The sequence below is a fragment of the Anas acuta genome, chromosome 2 (assembly GCF_963932015.1).
Source record: "Anas acuta chromosome 2, bAnaAcu1.1, whole genome shotgun sequence".
Taxonomy (NCBI): domain Eukaryota; kingdom Metazoa; phylum Chordata; class Aves; order Anseriformes; family Anatidae; genus Anas; species Anas acuta.
In genome coordinates this window covers 37,684,838-37,708,085 of record NC_088980.1, presented here as the reverse complement: position 1 = coordinate 37,708,085, position 23,248 = coordinate 37,684,838, and the positions used below count along the sequence as shown (strand labels likewise).

The window sequence follows — 23,248 nt, the reverse complement described above, 5'->3', positions numbered from 1 at the left end:
TGCGCAGGAGACCTAGAAAGTAAAAAATGTCTTACTTGGGTATGCAAAGAATTTCAAAGGCGTTGTGGTGGGGGGTGTTAAACTAGAACGCCTTGAATCTGCAACTGTCAAATCAGTTACAATATAACTCTAGAAATATAATAATAAAATAAATGTAGCACAGTTTCTACCATTGACCATGGTGTCTAAATTCCGTTTTGTGTATCTGTGAATGGGTGCAGAAAGCAATGAGTAGAGGCAAACAAGATGATAACATTCGGACTTCCAGCTGGCTGTAACAAGAGTTCTTACCAGATGCTCCTACAAAAGCGAAACAATGCCAGGGTTAGAAGCAAAGTGTTGTCCCCATTCAAGACCTGACTCCCTGGCAGAGAAGGATCAAGATGAAGTGGGCAGTTTTGAGTACAGAGAAAGGCATCTCATGATTTTGTGCCCAGCCCAGTGCTCTGTACAAGAGTTGCTAGTAGGGGTACAGCCTTGTGCTCTTCCAGGGACTGCACTGCACACACTCTGGTAGTTTCAATAACCTTCTGTTTTATTTTTGCTGGAGTTTTTCTGTTTCAGAAAGTGATTCTACCTTTCTTCATGCAAACATTTTTAACTGTTTGTCAGCCAAAATTAGATGAAACCTGAACGGTTTAGAAAATCTGGCCTTTGAATTTTGAGCCTCCCAGCTGTACAGCCATGCATATTCACACATATATGGCTGTTAACTCTGCCTTATATCCCGAGGCAGGAGTTTGAGAAACAACAGAAAAAAATACATATATTTTCCAAGGAGAGTGATAAGCCTTCACATGAAGGCTGTCAAGTGGATTTTCAGGGTATCAAATATAAATTTGTGTATTTCAGAAATGTTTATGTTTTAGAAACTTTCTGCTTATTACTTGATACTACCTTTCAATTGCATTTTTTCATGTTATTATAGAATAAACTCTGTTTTCATTACACTCCTGGCTGTTGCTTCACTTTTTTCTCAAATGTTCATTTTATGGCCTAATAAATAATACAAACTATGCATGTTTCTTCAATATATGCAGCATGCTTGAACAGAACTATTGCCTCTATTTGAATGTAGATACCACATTCACTTACTGATGTTCCTATCAATAAAGACCTCTTACTGTAAAACATATGACACCGTAATTAGAGAACTTGTCTTCTTTCTGACAGCCTGTTCACCCTCTTGCTTCACTGGGTAACTCTGGGAAGCTTAGTTTGGGTCTCAACATTTAAAAAAGCACATTCAGAAGATTAACAAAAATGGTATAAAAAAAAGTGAAATTGGCTTCTCTTGGAGCATACACAATTTTGCTTTAGATGATTTTGCCAATACCACCAGCCCTGCTCAAGAATTTTCTTTGGAAGTCTGTGAGACCATCCATTTTATACTTCAGTATTAATCTAGAGGGTGGAATAACCTTGAGATTTAGATTGCAACCTTGAATATGAATGCAAATATTCACACTTTTCTCTAGTATTACAGTATTTTTTCATGAACTGAGAAATATTCCTTGTTATCTAAATGTTGTAAATACTCAACTGGTCTTGTTTTATCATGGACATGAAAAAGGGATTTCAAAAGTTGGCATAAAATATTACATAAATGCATCAGACAAAATAACTATATACACTGTCTAATGACCTGTTACGTAATGGTTTCTTCATTACCTGTGGTTTCAGATGGAAGTGATCATGCATAGTAACATTTAGCTAGTTGGTCCTAGCCCTTGTAGTCCCAGAACATAATCTTTATATTTTTTCAGTGACATAGATTTTAGTTTGATGTGTCTGTTCTTCATTTGCATTTTTACATTTTAATGGATTTTAGTATCTTCCCCAGAGCTTTATGTTGTTTAGAACATCATAGTACAAAAATATTTCCTATACTAGCTTTAAACATTGGAAGAATCTGCATTTGTATACATCAGTAGCTTTATCCCATAAATCAGTAAATACAGAATTTAACTGGTGTTGACTAACAGAATATCTGTGCTATACCACTCTTCCTCTTTCGTCTTTCTTCATCTTCTGAACAGAGTATTTATTTTGTAATGAGGTTAGGTGGGTTAAGGTTGTATTCTGTGAATCTATGATTGATGTGTAAGTTCTACCATTGTGCTACAGATTAAAACTTAGCAACAAACCTAAAGGCTGAAGTTCCACTATAGGATATCAGTGGAAGAATGTCTTTTGTTACCTCTACCCTAAAACCCACAGTTCAGTGTTGACTCAGTAAAACTCTAGGAATTATTATTCCAGAATTATTTTCTTGGCTTCTTATTACCTTACTGGTATCACTAATTCTTAAACACTTCAGAGTTGCTTGTTCCTCCATAGCTGTAAAATAATGTAATTCATTTGTTTTTTAGTAAGATCAGGGATATAAATACCTTTTCAAAAACAGTACTTAAGTACATATGAACTTTTACTTGGAGTTTCTAGTGTAGAGTCCTGCCACCATGCTCTGTTCCTTATAGTGTGTAGTCAGAGCAGTGCTTCTCTTCCAATAGATGTTCTGATGTTTATAATTGTCTTGGCAGGTACTGTCGCTCCAAAACATATACTGCTGGAAAGAAAGAAAAGGATAAATATATATAGTTTTCTAGGAGTTCAACCTCATTCCTTACATGCAACAAACTATGTGTGTTCGAGCAGAATATAAATATAATATAAAACTCTTCTGCATATAGTTTCAGACTCTAGAGCTGAAACATGGTAGAAATGCATGTTTCAAGATGGAAGGGAACAGCTGAGAACTAAGAACAAACCTTGCAGAACAAATCTGCAACCTTCATCCCTTCCTTTGTTTTGCTTGTTTTTCCATACATATTGAGCACTTTTCTCACTTCTAAGTAATGCAACTGTCTAAATAAATATTTTACATTGGACCTTCCCTGCACAGATACAACACATGAAATGAAGTTTCTTAAAGAAATGTTAATGTAATTACTTTTTTTCTCCCATAGGTCTTGCATTATTAACACTTTACAATATATGTACCATAACAAATTAAACTGTATACTTATATAAGAATATAAAATATAAAAATGTATACAAAGTAACCAGAAAGCTTTAACATTTGCATTTGTCTTTATTTTAATTGTACAACTTAAAGGTGGTATTATAATACATCATTATGCATTTAATCGTCTGGTTTGATTAAAAACAATTGCATGTCCTTACTCATAGTTTAAGTGATTCCAATTGGCTTTGAAGTCTTTCACTTCAGTGAAGCAAATGGGATGTGGTAGACTTGAATTCCAATCTTTATTGCTCGTTTCACTTTGACCAATGAGTTTTCTACAAGCCTGGGTTAGCAAGGCTTATAGATATTAGTTTACAGAGTAGTGCCATATCCTTTCTGAAATTATCCTTTTAGACTTGAAAGCTTGTTGATACTGCTCAGCATTGCCATTATTGAAGCAGTCTCTAAAATATGAGTCTTAATTTATTAGCCTTAATTCAAAATCTTTGAGAAGTGAATTAATGAGTGCTGTTCAGAAAGGATTTTAGATATCATTTAGCTCTCCTAAAACAGAAGCAGATTCCAATTTCAGTTTACACAGAAGTCTTTTTTCAGTTGCTTATAACTTTTCTTTTTAGTTATCCCAGCAGCCAAGGGGGGAAGCGGAGGAGATATGATCTTGCCAAATTTCTTTTGGCTGTTTTAAGTGTAATTTTTTTCAAAACGTGTTTGGAATTGCATTACAAGGTTTTTTTAAAAAGCATAGTATCTGCACTAATACAATTTAAGAAGTGTTGAAATTACTTTTTTACTGTGTAGCAGTCACTCCCAGCAGCTGGTGAAAAAAATAACCTTAAGAGTTTGTTGTTTGTTGTTGGTGGTTTTTTTTTTTCTCTGTTCTTTCTACTTACAGTTTACACTGTTTTAAACCTTTTACTAACTCAGCTGACATGCCAGTATTTTGAAAGACATTGTGAGGATGTGATCCACTGTCAGAACAATGTGAATAGCTTCAGAATCTGACCTGTTTTGTGCATAGGGGAATGCGTTACTTTCGAAGCACAGCTACCTTAGGGAGGCAGCTTGGCAGTAGTTATAATGGCCAATGATGCTACAAAATTTACAATGGCAAATGAAGAATATTATACATGATAGAAACAGGAGGGTTATTTAGATAGGCATAATATACTGTAGTTACTGAAGTATAAATGACTGTGAAAGAAAGGGCCAGATTTTTCTCAAGCTGTGTCTGCTATATACCATACGTTGTATTTAAAGGAGACAGAACTGTGGTAAACAATCATCGGCAGCTCACTGCAGAAGCTTGGGATGTATAGGAGATATGGAGCTAGTGAAATGACTGCTTAGTCTTTCTGATCTACAGAATAGGGGACATGGCAGCAAGGCAGGAGGTTGTCCCAGACCACTGCAGTTACTTTCGGCTGTTTTGGTCATTTGAGAGTACTGGTAGGTAGCAAAAGCTGAAAGCAGCCTTAGCCCATGTAAACTAACACTGCTTTAGTCATCTTTGTTGTTAGCCGGAGTACATTCACTTTTAAGTGAATTAACAATAATTAATAATCAAGGTCCAGAAGTAAAAACCCACTTTTTAGAAAGTGGTCCTAGCTGAAAGGTGATGATGCATTCACAAGCACAACACTTCTAGTCCTGGCATGGATGGTGAGTTCACCCCTGTCTTAGGGTCATAATCTCCTGGTTCACCAAGTCCCTTCCTCAGCTACTTCTAGCAACTGAGCCTTATAATCCTTTTCTGAAACTGAACAAGTTCTATCTAAAACAAAGTTTAAAAAAAGTCATTCTCACAACTCAGCTTTAAAGGCTGAAAACTATCTAAATTTAGCTTGCCTATATTTAGGGCAGTTTTTAAAAGTGGAGTTTGTTAGTATTTAGTATAACCTATTCTGTGACTTGTTGGTGAGGAAAGTCTGGTGAGATCTTACCCTGGAGTCACAATAGCAGTTTCCCCCTTTCTGGTTTCATTTGATCTCCCAGGGAGAAGTAATAGTCTCCCTTGTGACAGTTGGAGAAGGAGATGTTCACCTTAAGGACATGCAGTGAAAATAAATCAGAAACACATTTCCTTGCACATGGCCCAGCTCTTTATGTTGCAGTTACCATCCAGATTTGAGTGGTTGCAGTCTGTAAGCAAGTCCTGGGCTAGTAAGACCATCAAATGGCTTATGCTGTTCTTGAGTTTCTTTTCAGTAGAAGGTGCGGGAAATATAGATTTAATTCTTTTATTCAGACTCAGTAGATGGTTTGGGACAATTAATTTCCAATTGTTTCCCAGTAGAGCAGATTTACTTGTATATTAATGAGGCACAGGTGTTAGGCCCCTGGTGCCTGCATGCCTGGGAGGCATATTTAGGTTGTTTATCTAGTCAGCCATAGGTACTGCAAGGTACTCAAGCTTGCCTTTAACAGTTTATACAGTGAAGCTTTTTAATTTTTTGATGTTTTTTTAAATTTGCTAGCACCTGTTAAAATTTTAAAACTGATCATGTAGAAAGAAGTAGGAGTGATTTCAATAGTAAATAGCACTAAATGTTAAAGAAAGTCATCTTCTATTATGCTTAACTGCCCAGCTTGACATTAAGAAGAAAAGAAGGTTCATTTAAGCAAATATGTCATGTGAGGAACTAATACAGTCAACAGTATACTTTTCTGTTGCATATTTTTGGAATAGGTACTTCTTTGTCTACAGCTGAAACATGAATGTGCTTATATTAATATTCATTTTTCTTGTTTATTCACTGAACTGCAGTACCAACATTTTAGAGGAAATGGAATAGCCTCCATAGACATTATGAATTTCAGTAGCTGGCATAATTATAGCGATCTACATATTCATTAAATCCAAAGAAGAAATGTGTCCAAAAAGACAGCCATGCGTTTAGAAATGGTACACAACTAAATATATAGATTTTTTAAAAGTTGCTTTCCTCTGCTTATCCAAAATTGTGTAGTGTCATATAGTCCTTAAATCGGCTAAGTTTTTTTTAATGTGTAAATGTTCATTCCTTTTGTTTTTGCATGCAGTAAAGAATGGGAAGAACTATTTGTAAACAACAATTACTTGGCAACTATACGGCTGAAGGGGATTAATGGGCAGCTGAGAAGCAGCAGGTTCCGTAGTGTTTGCTGGAAGGTAAGAAGAGAAAATATTTATTTACAGTTTGTGGTTGCAATATATCAACACATTACCTGATGTGCTGGAAGATTATTGATGCAAAGAATCATGAATTTTCCGACAGACTTCATCCCAATGTTTTCCTCCTCATTTTTATAATTCATAGGATATTTGCTAATCATATTGACTTGCCTTAAAGCTGAATTGTGAGTGATATCAAAAGATTCCTTGGGAAGACTATCTTTGTGCTGGGTAGTATGTTTAAAATTGAGTGCTACACAGCCATCTCGCCTGTATATTGAAACCATGAACTGGAAATAAAAAGAAGGTTTGTCCGAGAATTTGTGTTTTGTGGAACTTGGAACTCTTTTAAAATTATGATGGCTCTCTTAGCAGCTTTTTGCAGAGAAATGAGAAAATGAAGACAAATCTCTGTTGTGATCATGGAATCATAGAGGTTGGAAAAGACTTCCAATATCGTCTGGTCCAACCATTCCCCTATCACCACTGTCACCCACTAAACCATGTCCCTAAGCACCATGTCCAACTTTTCCTTGAACACCCCCAGGGACGGTGACTCCACCCCCTCCCTGGGCAACCCATCCCAATGCCTGACTAAATGACTGGATAGAGAAGGAAGCCAGGCCTTCCAGTCTTAAACTGCAAACAGGTCCTTAGGTCTATTGATTTTTTTAATAGTTGCAGGGGATGGAAGAGAGAAAGAAAGCAAAGTAATATTGAGATGCTATATAAAGTCCAGAAGAACTTTGTTGCACTGGTGTCAGGTGTTCTGTTCTTCACTAGCTTTTTCCCTGGTAGACTTCCTCTATGGTAACACCGCTAATTTAAATTACCTCTCTTGGAATAACTCAAGCTTGACTTTGGCACAAAGACCTGTGAAAAGAAAATCAAAATACACTTTGTATATGAAAGAAACAAATTTCAAAAGCTAGATGTTCGTAGCATTGAAGAAATTTAAAGATAATTAAAGTATCTTTTTCAGGAGACCAGGTTAATACTTGCCATGCGCATTTTTTATTAGTCTGTTCCCTCTTATGCCTTTAAATTAAGAGGCCTTAACTCAAAAACCTGAGCTAACAGAGGCATCAAGTCCCTCACTGTCCACTGATTAAATCAAGGAACAGTTTTATTCTAGCAACAAGGCTGGTTTTATTTGCACATCCTGATATGGCTTAGGGGCTCTGTTTTAGATTGCCTGTTTAAAAATATTATCAATGTTTACATTAAATTCTGAAATAATAAGTATTTTTAATAATTTGAGAATGCATTTTGTTTGTCATTATTTGCTGTTTCATAACACATATATACATGAAATCATGTTTAAACAGAAGAAAATACTCTTTTTTCCTTATTTTATTTGCAATTAAAGAGCATTTTCTAATAGATGTCTATTTCTAGCCTCATTTAAACAGAAATGTGAAAAAACTGAGATGTAGATCTTCTCAAGGACTTTTTGCACAATTAAATCTTAACTTTCTCACAGCATCCTAGAACATCTTTATTTTGTACATATTAAGATTTTCCTTTTCCACAGTTCTTAGGTAGAATGTATCTCTATGTGGTTAGTTTCTGCTCAGCATTCATGTTTGGTTTTAGGCATGTTGAATCAGCTGGTCAGTGTTATGTAAATAGCTCTAAGTTTTGTGTATTTATTTTAATCTCTTTGCATTTTGTTTCTGCCTTGCAAGTTTTAGCCAAATTCACTGGAGTTGTGACAGTTTGCAGAGCTTGAGTTTGTGGTTAAAATAGTATGTAATATTTTGTGTAGTACCATAGAACTGTAATTATTTTCTAGCTTCTTTTTTATTGACTGGAATGTCTTAAAGCCGGGGCTGTTGTATAGGTCTTTACGTCCTTCTCCTTATGTATAGAATACTTGCTCTTCCTTTCTGAGATGGCTTATGCTGTCTGGTAGGATTTATATGTAAAGTATATCAAATATAGATTTATATGTAAAAGTATATCAAATAGATTAAACTTAATGGTTTTACTTTGTTTTGTTAATAGTTATTTCTGGAGGTTCTACCGCAAGACAGAAGTCAATGGATTAAAAACACTTCAGAGTTAAGAACTTCGTATAATAAAATCAAAGAAATTGTAAGTTGGTATAAATAGGATCTCTACTCTCACAGTTTGACATAGGTACTAATGCTTAATGGAAGAGGATTTGAATTTTTTCTGTTTTTACCCAGCACATTACAAACCCTCGGAAAGCAGGACAGCAAGATCTGATAATCAACAATCCACTCTCTCAGGATGAGGGGGTAAGTTGACCTTAGTTTGTTAGTTGACCTAACTTGACCTTAAGTTGAGGGGTTAAGTTATATGTTGAGATGTGCTACAAAATTGTCATCATCATCATCCTGACGTAAGTGAGTTCATGCTGAGGAAGGCAAAATGGCAGGTGCTGAAATCTCATTCCTGAATTTCCAAACTGGCTTGTGGTAATGATTGGTTCACAGGTTCTGTTGAATAGCCAGAAATGTTCATTTCCAGGTTAATATTCTGATCATTCCATGCTTATTGCAGAGAAGGCTGTGATGACCAAGGAAGTAATTGGTGCTGGACGATAGTTCCAGTTTCACAGAATATCCTTTCTTTGACTGATATGCTTTCTTACAGCTGTGTGTTTTCATTTTATACACAGAATGTCTCTAGTCGAAGGACTGTTTAAACATTCAGTACGAATGAGAATACTGTTAACAGCAAATACTGAAGAACCCTTCTATGGGGTACTGCTTAGCCTAGGAAGTTTTCCTCTAGCAAAAAATAAAATTGTTGTCTGTCTGTGTAGTATGCATCTTGAAGTAATACGTAAAGTACCAGGCTGCAAAATAGGCAATTCTTCCAAGGTTTTTAAATATTTTTTCTGTTTCTTTTAACTGTACAGTTTCTTTTCTATTCAAAAAGCAGACAACTGCAAAATGACAGATCCTAATTTTAAAGGAATAATGAAAATGTGGTAAAAGTATTTGGCATGACTGTCATTAAGTGCAAAGCATCCAGCTCTTGCTGAAGTTAATAGAACCTCATAGTAGCTCAGTATTTTCATAGTCATGACACTTTGATGAATGTCTAGATATAGGTGTGGGAGCTTAGTTTTAGGCAACTGGTTTTTTTACACTGTTTTTGTGCTTCATTTTATTATATATGAAAAAGTATTCAGTGTGTTAAGTTTTTTAGTATGTTTAAGCTTTTCCGCTTCATATTATTTTGTTAGCTTTTTATTATTTTTGGAAGTCTTTACCAATTTTTCAAAATAATTTAATACCATGAAAATAGGTTTGGTGGGTTTTTTGTTTGTTTCGTTTTGGGAGGGAAGAGTGGAGGTTGATGGCTGTATTTAAGAGATGTGCACATAGAAAGACTTTCATGGATATCTTTGATGGAATGATACTACTCGTGTTTCCGTTTTGTTCACAAGGGGAGGCCCATATTTTCTTTGTATTTAGTGCAGTACTCTGCTTCATATTTAATGCAGAAAGAGAGATGTTTGAATAGCTTGCTTGTTGAAGTATGGAAGTATTGATCATAGGCTCATTTCTGGTTCTGCAGACGATATGACTGTGCAAGCCATCAAACCATTCTTGCATCCAGCTGTACAGAAAGCTGTGTCAGACACAAAAGATTTAAAGTGTTCCTGCTGTAGTCTGTAATTGTACACAGTGACATAATCTTTTTTCCACTTTTGATGTCTTTAGGAGATGGAAGATAAAGGTTAATGTATAAGGGGGTTAATCTATAAAATAAAGCCACAGGCCAAGTCAAGCATAAGGATGAAGGCCAAAATGCTTTTTAACCTCTGCAGGAAAAGTTTTAGCCTTTAGTGTCCTGGGTTTTGCTTCCTTTCTAGCCATGAAATTGTTTCCTTCATACTTGACTTTGAGTGACTGTTGGGGTGGGGGGAATGGGGCAGAGTTTCAAAAAGTGATCTAGCTGCATGAAAAAAGCTACAAGTAAGTTAAAAAAAAAAAAAAAAGTTTATATAAGACATTGTCAAGGGTATAAATACTTTTTTGTTTTTCCTTCCTTTTTCCTTTCCTTCCTTCTGATACCTAACATTGATATGCTTTCCATTTTGTTTTTGTGGAGCATAAAATACCAAGGCAATCAATTGTTTACAGGAGAGCAAGAAATTCTGGAAGTGTTGTAGCCACTCTCTTTGTAAAGTATTTAATTCAGTAAAACTAACCTAAATTAAAAGGCTGATATAGATTTGTTCCTACTGTATTTTGATCAGCATGCTACCATTCCTTTAAAATAAAAAGTTTTAATTTACAATACTTTACAACATTTGCTGACTTCTTCCAGGTTAGCTTTTACGAAATATGGCTAAGCAAAGCATGGAAACCAAAGAAAGTGAATGGCAACGATCTTAAGCACAGATATAGAAAAAGCTAACCCTGCTTCAAACTGTTATTTATTTTCTTTTATGTTAACAATGAGCTTTAAATACTCTTTTTGTCTGTATAAAAGCCTTTTTAGAATGCCCAGTCTTGCTCTGCACTGTGTATTTGTACAGTTAGAATGATGTCATTTTCATGATACTTATTCAATAATCATACATTCCTTATTTGATTTTGCCTCCACTAAGACAAACTAACTTGCTTGCAAACAATTTCTTAGTATGGAAATTATGGCAACTTCGAATTGGAGTCCATATACTTACAGGAGAAATGTCAAACTGTACTGTGATCTAGACTTTTTTAGTTGAGTTGGTTCTTCAATTTACTAAATATGCTTTATAGACCCCTTCATTTGCACACAAGCAGCCATCCACTGAATGCATGCAGTAGTATAGAACTAAGATCCAGGAACTTAATTTTTTTATATCTCTGATCTAAACTGACATTCTTCAGGCTAATCAACAGCATTCTTTTTCACCCATAAAATGTTGGTGTGCCTATCCAGGAATGGTAAGTATTAATTAGTTAATAGTTGTACAGTACTTTGCTGATGCAGCATATAAGCCTTGCATATTAGAATTCTGTGTTACATACAATTATTTTTCCGTATTTCAGAGTCTTTGGAATAAATTTTTCCAGGATAAAGAGCTTCGAGCAATGATTGAACAAGATGTGACAAGAACGTATGTAGATCTTCAAAGAAATTTTTATATATAAATTTAGATTCTGCATTTTTATGTGATATACGTTATATAGCAGTTTCTTGAGTTAGGTTAGTGTAAATGTCAGTACTGTTGAACATGAATGTGAAGAAACATACATTAAATGTATAAAAATACAGCTTTCTTGGAGTGTAGAGTGAGAAAATTGAGTTAAACATTAAACCCAGGAGATTTATTGGTATTGCTGAAGAAAAGCTCTTCTAAATTAAGATATTAGGAAATGTATTACCATATGAAATTTAAAACAGTTTTCCATATAAAGCAAAGAGCAGGTAAGAAAAACTGAAAGGTCTTTTACCTAAATTATGATCATAATAAAGCATTGAACAGATGAATTTCTGTAATTCTTAACGGTTATTCAATCAATTTAAAAATATATATATATGTAATTAGTAAGGGAAATGTCATTCATCTAGAGAAGTTAAGCATTTCTATCTTTATTTATCAGTTTTCTAGTGTTACTTGTCACATATGCCTTTTAAAATTTGTCCTAATATTACTGTGACTGTCTTTTCATCTTCCTAGCCCTTAGGTCATTCCTGTTTAGAAACTTGTTTCAGATAGAACACTCAGGTCCTGAAAGCATTTCTTTTTAGAGTTGAAGCATTGACTGCTGTGTAAATCTAGTTAAATGAAGTTAAATTTCACATGGTAGCAAAACATTACTTTATTGCAAATATTTTTTTCTTGCAACTTGAAAAAAAGTGGTGATTGTCATAGATTTTACAAATCCCAATCTTACCCATTTTCATTTACAGAAACAAAGTCATGCAGACAATATAATTGCTCTCTGGTTTTGCAGTATTTTATATGTCCATCCCTAGACCCATTCTTGAATGTGTTTTTGCCATAAGATGTATAATTAAAATCAGAGTATATTTTCATGTGCATTCTCACAGATGGTATTTTTTGTTTGTTAAAGAGAACAGTTCAGGATGTTCTAAGATTAAAATATATATGTATCTAAACTATAACTGGAGAATGAAAAGTTGTAAAGAGGTTAAGTTTGATGTAAGTCTGTTATTTAAAAAAACACATATACAAAGTCCAGACTTTCTCTCTGGCAAATGGCAGCATGAGTGATGTTCAGTAATGTCAGTAATAGAGACTAAATTAAAATTTTAATTAAATTAAAAAAAAAAAAAAAGGAAAAAATAAAAATGTACTTGAAATAATAGTAGAAAACATCATCAGTATCAAAATAAGTCAAACAGTGGAGAAGCAAAATTATCAGCATGAATTTATTTCACAGACTATATAAATGTATATGTATACACTATATATATTTTATATTCATATACTAATCATAAACCATAATCATATTGTATGCAGTGTGTATGCATATATATATATGTGTTTGTAAACTAGCAGTAGTGTAAGAAGCAATAAGTTCTACATTCATGGCTTTGTAATATACGTAACTTGTATTTAACACTGTTTTTTCATTTCTATTCTTTGAGTAAATTCCTGAAGTTACAATATAGAGATTTGTCAATAACTTACAGTGCTGTTTATTAAAATTTAAAATGCTTGAGTATTATATTCAATTATCATCATCACCTTCTAGCTTGTTTCTTATTTAAAGAATATTTTTTCATTCTTTGTCACCAAGTTCAGTACTCCATCATCCAACATCTTTAACTAAACAGTGCTGAACAGTGTGATGCTAACTGCACACAGCGTATCAAACCAGAATCCCATCCAGCAAAGCAGTAAAGAATTCGTAATGTTTTTATTAGAATTCACTGAAGTCTAGTGATAACAGACTGGAAATGTGGGCAGAAATACTCTTTTTAAATTGGCATTGTTTTAAATGTTTTTTTCTAGTGCGAAGTGTCCCTTTCCGTGGCAGGAGGGTTGGAACTAAATGATCTTTAAGGTCCCTTCTCACCCAAACCATTCTGTGATTCTATAAAATGTCAAAATTCTGTTAACTAAGGGGAACTGTGAGGAAGTTTGTTCATGTGTATCTGTTCATTTTGTGAATTGTTACCTCATCCAATATTAGATTTTACAATATAAATGCTCACAACTGGGGTAATCATCCTTTAGAATCTGTATACCTGAAGAATCCTAGGACACAATCTTTTCCTAAAGTAAATATCTAGTATAGATCAGATTAGTCACATGGCAGAGAAGTATGGGGATTTTTTCAATAATTATAAAAGGATTCTAGCTCACCTTTACCTAAATAAACTTCAGTCACCTGAAATTATGTGCTAATAATCCAATCCATTAAATATATAATCCAATCCATATATATATAGTTTGGCTGTTGCACAATAAAAACTTCCAATATTTACAAGCAAAGCAGGAAAGGATTTTGTTACATTAATCCTAACTCATTAGTGATCAACATTTCTAATTAATGACCTGCCTCATTTTTTACTAGCTGATAGTTGAGAGGTTCAGAACAGATTTTCCTTCCAATTTTTAGAAACATATTCTTTTGAGATGGAACCAAATGCCATCTCTCTTTCTGTCAAATGAGAAGCTTCTCAAAAATTAGGGTAGGAAGGTGGGGGTAAGGGAGGCTTATTATAATGAAAGTAAAAGCTTGCCTTTAAATACAGATAGCAGTACCAACCAAGTTGTGTTTATAATACTGCATTCTATTATTCTACTAAGAAAGGAACTTGTGTGTGAACTAACACCGTATAACTCATAATAGTCTTAAGAATGCAATGATTAATTACTGTCATTCAAAAGTTGTACCAGAGAACAATGCTGATTTGTTTCGTAATGATTAAAAAGGTAAAGGATAAAGAAGAATTTAAAAGATGTATTTGCTGAAATGGAAATCAGCAGATCCACGGATGCAAAAACATCTAGCTACCAGTCAAATCAAAATACAAGTTTACTTGCTGGCACCACCTCTTACATTTAGCATTGTAAATAACCAGAATTGGCTCTCTCGGTAAAAATACTCTCTCAGTATTTTAAGAAAACAGAACAGTTTAGTTTTCTCCATTTCCCAGTAACAAAACCAAACCAAAATAAAAATAAAAATAAAAAATTAAAAAAAAAAAAAATAGTGGAGAAGGCATTTAGCAGCTAAATCCTTCCTGATATGGCAGATATAGGAAGAAACAGTCATCCACCAGGTAAGAATTCAAGAGACAAAATGTAGTTTCCATGTAAGAGGAGTGAACTGCTGGAAGAGCTACCTTTATACACCATCTCATTCCTTTTCAAGAAAAAGTGAGCAACAGTGTTTGTCTTTATTCTTTACCAAATCTTTGCAATCTCAAGAGCATCCTCTTCCACTTTTTTTCTGGTTTAGTAGCTTTCCCCATACTTGCTGCTAAAGCACAACCCAGCTGAGTAACAGCGTTGCGGAATGTCAGAAGATGGAATCTGTTAATGAAAAAGAAGATGGTAGCTCTGCAGCTGTTGTTGAGAGCCTCTTTTCTGTTTGCCACCAAATTTGTTTTAGAAAATATTTGTACATCCTTTTATTTAGTTGCCAGCCCAAGCTTCTTCTTTGCCACTTGTGTAGGGGCCCTTAAGTAGACTAAACAAGTGTTTTAAAAAAATGATAACTAACTCAAGCTGATCTTCACTTCCAGAAAGTAAGGTGCATTCAATTAATGCACCTTTGCTTAATTGAAGCCGTTATGGTAAAATTTCCATTTCCTTATGCAGTCTTTCTCAAAGATGTAATTAAATGTAATATTCTAATATTCGTGAACAGTATTCTTGTCTTGCCTGATTTGAGGATACTGTATGTCTTACAGTGTTTTAGTTATAAAATGACATTCTCCATAAAAATCTGTCCTGAACAGATAGTTCCCTCATGATCTCTTGTATTTACACTTACTATAATTAATACTTCAGCCAGCTTATTCATGAGTTCGTTATTATCCTCTCTGTCACAATCTCTGGTATTACTAGATCCTCACAGATATCTTTGTGTATTTTTGAGTTTTCTTTGTTAGTCTTCTCCTCCTAAACTTCATAGGGCAGGACTGAATAACAGTCCTTCAGAAATAATCTCTTCAAACCCCTAAATTATGTCGATTGCCATCTGCTGTAAAGCACCTTTTTGGTCTCAGCTGTGTCCTTCCTCTACAGTAATTTGATTAGTACAAGTGCATACAAGTATCCAAATGTTGGTCTACCATTACCCCCATCAGGTGCCAGGAAAATGCTGCACTCTTCATCCCAATGCCTTTCTCGGTACTTCCACGTTACTGTGTTCAAGCCATAGTGTCTTCTCTCTCTGCCATGAGTCTTGCATCAGATCTTTTATCCAAGCATTTCAATACACCTTTCTAGTTGCTTCTGTGCTTACTTGTTATTACCACTGTGAGATGAACATATTATTTTTAATACAGCTTTATCAGATGTAATTTGCTGCAATTTCTTATATCATTCCTCCATGACAGGCTTTACAACAGCCTCAATATAACTGGTCTGAAGTTTAGCATTGTAGCTCAGGCTCTGGAAACAGAAAAGATAAAATTTGCTTGAAGAAAACTTAACTGCAATCCATACAACTTCATTTTAAAGTTGACAATGCTGTAACCTTTATATCAGCAGTCTACCCGGAAGCCTACCGTTACTGTCATGTTAAGAATTTTTCTTTTCCTTATTGAACTTTACCTTTTCCTTTTCTTTTGGTATTATACCTTTCTAGTTATATCATTTTTTGGATTTGTTATTGCTCCACATAGTTAGAAGGGGCTTGGATTGATTGCTGTATCAAATATTTTTGCCATCTAGTTACTTCTTCAGTAAGCATGAAAACACTGTTGTTTGTGCACTTACTCATTAAAATACATTCTGCATAACCAGTTTCTTTCCTACTTCCAGCAGTCAAGGAGCAGGATATACTGGTGTATACCAGTGAGAATAGTTTCAGAATAGAAGCTAATAGCTGCATTTTCCTGGATAACAGGATTTTCCCAGAAGCTTTTTCCCCTTCTTATCACACTAATACAATTTAATACTATTTCATTTAAAGAATATTTACCCTGCCAAAGTATCCAACTATTTCATAATTTGAAGGTTTGCTTGAGACAGCTGCTAAAGACAGTGAAATATTTAATAATGTTGCATCACAAAAAAAATGCCAATAAGATACATTGCAGCTTGCTTAGAGCTGAAGAAAACTAGGGTGCCAGTTTTCATGATGATTGTGAGATAGTTTTAAAATCTTGTCATTAATATGCAAATCATTTTTCAAATATTTATGAAGCATTGAAACCTTTTCTGTATGCTTCTTCTGGCATAGTTTTCTTTCTTCTATTTTATTCCAGTTTAGAACTGGAAATTTTATAGATTTCTTTACCATATTGTAGCTCTTGTACTCTTCCTTTACCCAACTTTTATCTTGAGAAGAAGAAAGAGCAAGACAAACTGAAATTGCAGGACAGATTGATATCCAATTACAGTTGGATTGGCTGCTTGTTACAAGTTGACAATTAAAGCAACCTGCCATTTCATTTCATTCTTGCAGCTTTCTAGCTTTCTTAATGTTGAAAGGGATTTCATATTCAAATATAACTAGTGATATCATCATGTAGCAGAATGATGTTAAAGAACATTGTTCAGAAATTTGGTTGCAAGAAAAATAAAACAAGTCCGTACAAGTATTCTTATTCCAGCAGCATGCACAATTCACAAAGAGATAGGAAAGCAGACAAGAGAGGTGCTGTCTTACCTAAAAATGTTTATAGAAGAACAGCAGCTGAGATTTTGTGAGCTATAACATTTACTTTCATTGTATTTCTTCACTTCCAGTTTTCCTGAAATGCAGTATTTCCAGCAAGAGAATGTGAGGAAAATTCTTACAGATGTTCTGTTCTGCTATGCCAGAGAAAATGAGCAGTTGCTTTATAAACAGGTAATGAACATATAGTACAGGTGGCATTCATCGACTCAACATTTTCTATATGGTTTGACAATAATGTAGTTCTGTTGTATCTGAAGTTGTATCATAATGCTATAGTAATCAAAGAGTTGCTTGTCATCTGTACAGTAAGAAAAGTAAGCTCACTGAATAACATACGCTTTTTCCTCATAATACAGTCCCTCGGATTGTTGTTTTTTTAAAAAGTTTCTAAGTTGTCTAAATTTGAATTCCTTTATAAAAAACATATTTTCGTTCGATGTTGGTGAAACAGAAAAAGAACAGGAACAGGAGGCTTTCTGTGCTTTGGTAAAAAAAAAAAAAAAAAAAAAAAAAAGTAAGTATCAGGATTAAAAATGGTACTGAATAAACAAAAATCACAAATAGCGATTTCTGAAATGTTAGCAAAATTTACCATTTTGTTTTATATAATACTTCAGATTCTTCCTCAAGGTGCTAAAGCCATGCTATGCATTAGCAAATAGATTCTTTATCTAGTCGTGTGGCAAAGAAATGCAATGCTGCTGACAAATGTCTGTTGACTGATGGACAAGGGTGCTAGCAAATACCACTTTTACAGTATTGCCAGAAAGAGTGCCTGCTTACACCTTCTTTGTTTAAATGGTAAGGGCAGCCTTTAAAGCTGCACTAACAATATACATCCATATGGGATGAGGGCTAAATTAATGTAACATTTCTTCTGAAGGTTTTGAAGTGAATATAAGCACAATATTAAATTAATGTAGCAAGACTGATACACAGATTTATAGACATTTGTATTTGTTTGCCCAGACTATTAACTGTAGGGAGATTAGTGACTGACAAACTGAGGGACATGGACAAAAGGTAAACTGTAGAGCAGCAAACTTTAGGTAGGACAAAAATACAAAGCTTCAGTAAATGTGAAGAGGTTTATTACACACTGTATGCTCCCAGGCATGGCATCTGACCACCCTGCCCCTAAGCCAGGAAATTAGTTGCGATACATGAAAAGACCAATGTTGAAGAAACAGGAATTAAACAGATTAAATCAAAAATCAAATATATAGTTATCAAACATATCAAATCTCCATCAGCTGGTTACTTTTCATGTTTGACAGACTGTCTTGCATGATAGCAAGAAAGAATGAGAATTGTGAGCTTCAGCAGTATTCAACCTCCCCTTTCTAGTGAATATAGGCCAACATTCTGATGATAGGAAAATGGAAAAACACATTCCAGCTAATTTAGACTATCAGTTATTGAACAAGAAGTATTATTTTACTCTTTGATATGACTTAAAAGGACTTAATTACCCACTGCTCATATTTAAAATCCTCTTGATTCCTTACCAAGAAATAATACCTTTCTACATAAGGATGGAATATTTAGCCAGATCAAATTTTAAAAAAAGAAAGCCCTGAGTTTCATCACAAGCTGTTAAAGCTATTATTTTCTACTAGGTGACACCCCGTTTAACATAGACCATATTGTTAATAGTTATGGGATTTTATTGAATTAATGAGACTGTTATCATGTAGTAGAATGTCTTGCTGAGTTAATTGAAACTGCAGAGATTATATAAATGGTATTAATGAACTTTGACTGCCTGATGTCTCAGCTTTAATAAAGACTGCTTGGTGGGCTAAATGAACATAGGCAGATAAAAGAACAGGTTCAATTTTGCGAGCCTACAGGCTGTTGACAAAGAAAACTTATTTACCTCTGTTTTCAACTGGTGTTGGTTGCATCAGTAGAGCAGTAATTTCAGGAAGGGGTTGCCACAGGACTACAAGGGGAGGTAAAGTGCATAAAAGGAAATAAATTTGGATCATGAAAAACTGTTGATTTAATATCTCTGAAGTGTTTCAGTATATCATCCAAGTGTTGTGGTGCCCTGCCAAGTCCACAAAATAGCAAATGGTTGTGATTTTACTCCCTTCTAATGGACACATCATTTTTATTAGAAGCTTTTCGTTTTTCATACCTCATTTTAAAAGGCCTTTTTTAATAAAATGATGATCCTGTTAGCTTATTAGTAACAATCCTGTTTTTTTGTCCCCGTGTTCTTCTCTCTTTAGATACCATTTCTTTTATGACCATCAGTATCCTTCTCAGAATTAGCTAATAGGAAGCAGTTTGTGGTGGTGACAGGATACTTTTTTTTTTTCTATTATCAAATACCTATGTTGTAGTCAGTCTTCCTGTCCTACCATTTTTCTTGGTTGTTTTTACCACTGACTTCCCACTAAAGCAATGTATAGCATATTTTCATGAAGATAATAAAGGTTACTATTGATTCATCAGGAATGGATCATTTCTGAGATGCTCTCTCCAAAGTGACCTGAATACAAAGCACAAATTCTGAAGTTTATCTTCATATTCAGTATCCATCGTGGGATTCATCCTGTTGTTCTGTATGGGAATTCCTCTCTCACATTTTTATGACCAAGAACTAAACTTGCTGTCGTAATTGTGACACTTGGCCAGTAAATGAAAACTTGCACTTACATCTGTTAACATCTGTACAGGACCTGATGTTTCTCTTCCAAATATTTGGAAAAAAGTTCTAGTTCCTTGCCAATTTGCATCCTTATAAATAAAGAGGGCTGAAATTTGCAATATTTCATTAAAGCTATTATGTAGCATCAGTATATATTCTTAGAAGAGTCAATGTTTGCTTAATATGCATATATGCATGAAATTTGTCTTTGTAGTAAGTTTTGTGTTTTTTTGACCAGCATGGAGTAACATTTTATTTGATGGGGAAAGACATTTCCGTCCCTAGTCAGATGGAATAGAATGTTGTGAGGCTGTATTATAGAGATTTTAAAGACAGAATCCTCAGTGGGATCACTGAATTTTTAAATAGCAGCTGTAAATAAAAAATGTAAAGAGAATAGTATATTGTACTTAAGAATATGTAAAAATTACTATTAGCATTCTTCTATAAGATTGGTGCCAAAAATTCTGGTCCTAGTTACATTGAAAAGAAATAGTGACAATTAAGCTAAATTGCTAGGCTAACCATTGTTCACTCATGATTTGATTGACCTTAAAGAAGTCAATATAATTTTGAAATGCATTGATTCACTTTGCATTGTACAAATGCTGTATTTCTGGTTTTCTTTCTAAACCATAGACTGTATTATGAAATCAATATTTTGTTGTAGCTGGGAAGTGTCATAAAATTATCTGAGCTCTGTCAACTTATTTATTAACACTAAAGAGTTTTAGTAAACTGCAGCATTGAAAAAATGTGTATGCATATTACATTGGTGGCTTTTCTTTCCAAACTAAAAATCTCTAAACAGTTGAAGTACTCTTGTAACTGAAAGATCAGAGATATCTTTTTGAAATCCTGATATTTCATCATCTGTTTGTTTTGTTTTTGTTGTATGTGGGCAGCCACATTACAATTCTACTTTATTATATAGTTGATACATTATTATGTTGGAAGAATGTATGATGTGCTTTTATCTTTTATGACTAATTCTTATTTTATGTCCTCTTTCTTTTTCTTCAACTTACGTGTTTACAACTTAGCTGGTAGTTTTATTAGATAGTCAGGTTTTTGGCATTTCCATTTCTCTTATTTCATGTTAGTATATCAGGTTGAATAAAAGATTAGATATGGAGCTGTTAATTGTCTGAGGTCTGATAGTATATATGGAAGCACAGCGTTTGTTATCTACAGTTTATTTAAATATTTTTGGTATTTTTACTTATCTTCTAATTGTGGACCTATCTCCCAGTCTTTCCTATTTCTTTCTTTCCTGGTACAGCTGTAAGACTTTCAGAAATCTGAGGCTGTCAACTTGCAATCTAAATTATATTGTTATGTTTGAGAATTTCAGATCAGCTCCTGAAATCAAGTGGCTACATGAGAACCTAGGGTTTATTTTTTTTTTTTTCCATCTTTTGAAGTAGTCCCTAAAGGTTCAGAAATCAGAAGGGAAAGAAAAGCTCCACTCTTTAGCATGTTTACTGTCTTTAGCTATGCCCAGTCAACAGAATTTGGTATTGCTGCAACCCTACAGTTGAGGCTATATCAGCAGTTGCCTCAGTTCTGAAGAAATTAAAATTGGATTTCCTAGATTTTGGTTGAGAGAACACAGAGATAGTTCTACCACCACTCATTTTCCTCCATGTTGCCAAGTATTGGAATTTCCTTTTACAAACAAATGAGATTCATGCATCATAGATAGATAGTGATAGATAATGACCTAGAGAAGGCTTTCTTATCTATCTGAGTCCTCTCTCTGCTCTGATATACATCTGATATTTCTGATAAAACTTTAAGTGTATTTTGTTGTTTTTGTTTGTTTGTTCTCTGATAATGGATTTGCCTGTATCAAGCTGGTAAAGCTAACTCTTACATACTGAATACTCCTGAAATGCTGCATGTAATATCACAGTTCTACTTTGACCTATCTGAGAGTATCCCAAGAATTTTAATAATATGCTGCCTAATTGAGATCTTAATAGCATCCAGAGATCCTACTCCAACACAAAGGTCAGAGAATCCAAGCAGGGAACAAAATAAATGTGAGATCTGCTAAGCATGTGGTGGAACAGGCACTGTACCATTCTTTGGGGGGCCAAGGTCTGTAGTTCCCTCTCCTTGGAGCGATCTGTGCATCCAAAGGCAACCAGACTTTGCTTCATCCCACACCCCTTCCATCACTAAAGGGCTCCCCTCGCTTCTTTTATATGGCTGACCCCCACCCCAATCTTATGTAGTTCCCACCTGCCTTCCTAGTCCCCCACTGGGAACCCAGCTCCACTGCTTTATCCAGATTTCCCAGATCCTCCTTTTTCCTGGTCTAAGCTGAGGGAAGGGACTGAATCTCTCCTGTAGCTGAGGTTTCATTCTGCAGACAATTGTTTTACCTGCCAGCATGTTGCTGCTTGCTAACAACTGGGCTGTTTGTTTGCTGAAGCGGTTGCTTCTGCTCCCATTAACACATTGGAAATCCCCAGATGAACCAATAAGAGTCAAGACTCCTCTGGTGAGCATTGATGGGTTGCCCAGCCATGCTTCTAACCCTGTCCCAAGTCCTGAACTATCCACCACTTTTTTCCACTCTGATTCCTGCATGGCTTTATATTTTGACTATGTCTGGATATAGATTGTATTTGTAAGTAAAAGTCTGAAATGGAACAGTTCCAGGTCTCCTACACATTGTGTTAATAATGTACTTTTTAAAATATTGACCTAATGACTTTTTTTAATTTAAAAAGAAAGGTGAAAAAGCCCTTGTATTTCTCATGTGGAACTTTAATTTTCTAATTTCCCAAATAGCTGCCCAAGTCTCCTCTAAAGGCTACTGTTATGGTGGTTTTGAAACATTATAAAATTAAAAAATAATAATAATTTTAAATTTTGTAATTTGTCCTTATTGCAGATCTGTGTGTACTGTGGATCGTGATTGTAATTAACATAAATAAAATTTATATTTATGAATATAGATCTTGGAGTAAACTGCCAGGTGCACGGTTGCTTACCATTGCCAATCTGTTGCCTGTTGTGTTAGAAGAAGGGAGAATAACTTACTTCCCCCATATTATAGCAGAATAAATACTTGGATTTAATCAGAATTTAAAATAAAAGACTGATTATGAAACCATTCTGTTAAGAATATAAATGTTCACACTTTTAGTTAGTCTGCACCCAGTATTGCAGGCTGCCTGATGCTGTGCTTTATGAACTATTATATGAATGAAATATCTTACAGTACTTTTGCTTCTTTTTATGTTTAGGGTATGCATGAACTCTTAGCTCCCATTGTTTTTATTCTGCATTGTGACCACCAAGCTTTTTCACATGCCAGTGAAGCTGCACAACCAAGGCAAGCATAATGTTTTATTTATATAATATTAAAAATTTGCTTCTTTAGAAAAAATACATAGAGTTTTCTGGATTAGAACTTGTAAATATGTTCTTTAATTATCTGTTTATAATTAATAAATTAACTTGAGAAAATGTTGCATAGTCTTGCTTTTATGGGAAATGTCCTTATTTTGTCTTCCCTACTACAGCATGCAAAGGGAGATTTTAGTGTAGACATTGGCCAATTCACAGCTATTAGATATAGAAAAAAGGGAACACAGCAAACCTAAAGGAAAACTTTAATGTTCACCTCA

At 34.4% G+C, this 23,248-nt stretch overlaps 1 protein-coding gene across 10 annotated transcripts in view; it reads left to right on the top strand.

Annotated features, from left to right (window-relative positions):
* TBC1D5 (TBC1 domain family member 5) overlaps positions 1 to 23,248 on the top strand; it is a 317,841-nt gene that overhangs the window by 163,702 nt on the left and 130,891 nt on the right. For all 10 annotated transcript variants that reach the window (XM_068674320.1, XM_068674318.1, XM_068674325.1 and 7 more), the window contains 6 exons: positions 6,029 to 6,137; positions 8,148 to 8,237; positions 8,333 to 8,404; positions 11,162 to 11,229; positions 17,014 to 17,116; positions 22,865 to 22,953. In XM_068674320.1, coding sequence (XP_068530421.1) covers positions 6,029 to 6,137; positions 8,148 to 8,237; positions 8,333 to 8,404; positions 11,162 to 11,229; positions 17,014 to 17,116; positions 22,865 to 22,953 — 531 coding nt within the window. The remainder of the gene's footprint in view (positions 1 to 6,028; positions 6,138 to 8,147; positions 8,238 to 8,332; positions 8,405 to 11,161; positions 11,230 to 17,013; positions 17,117 to 22,864; positions 22,954 to 23,248) is intronic.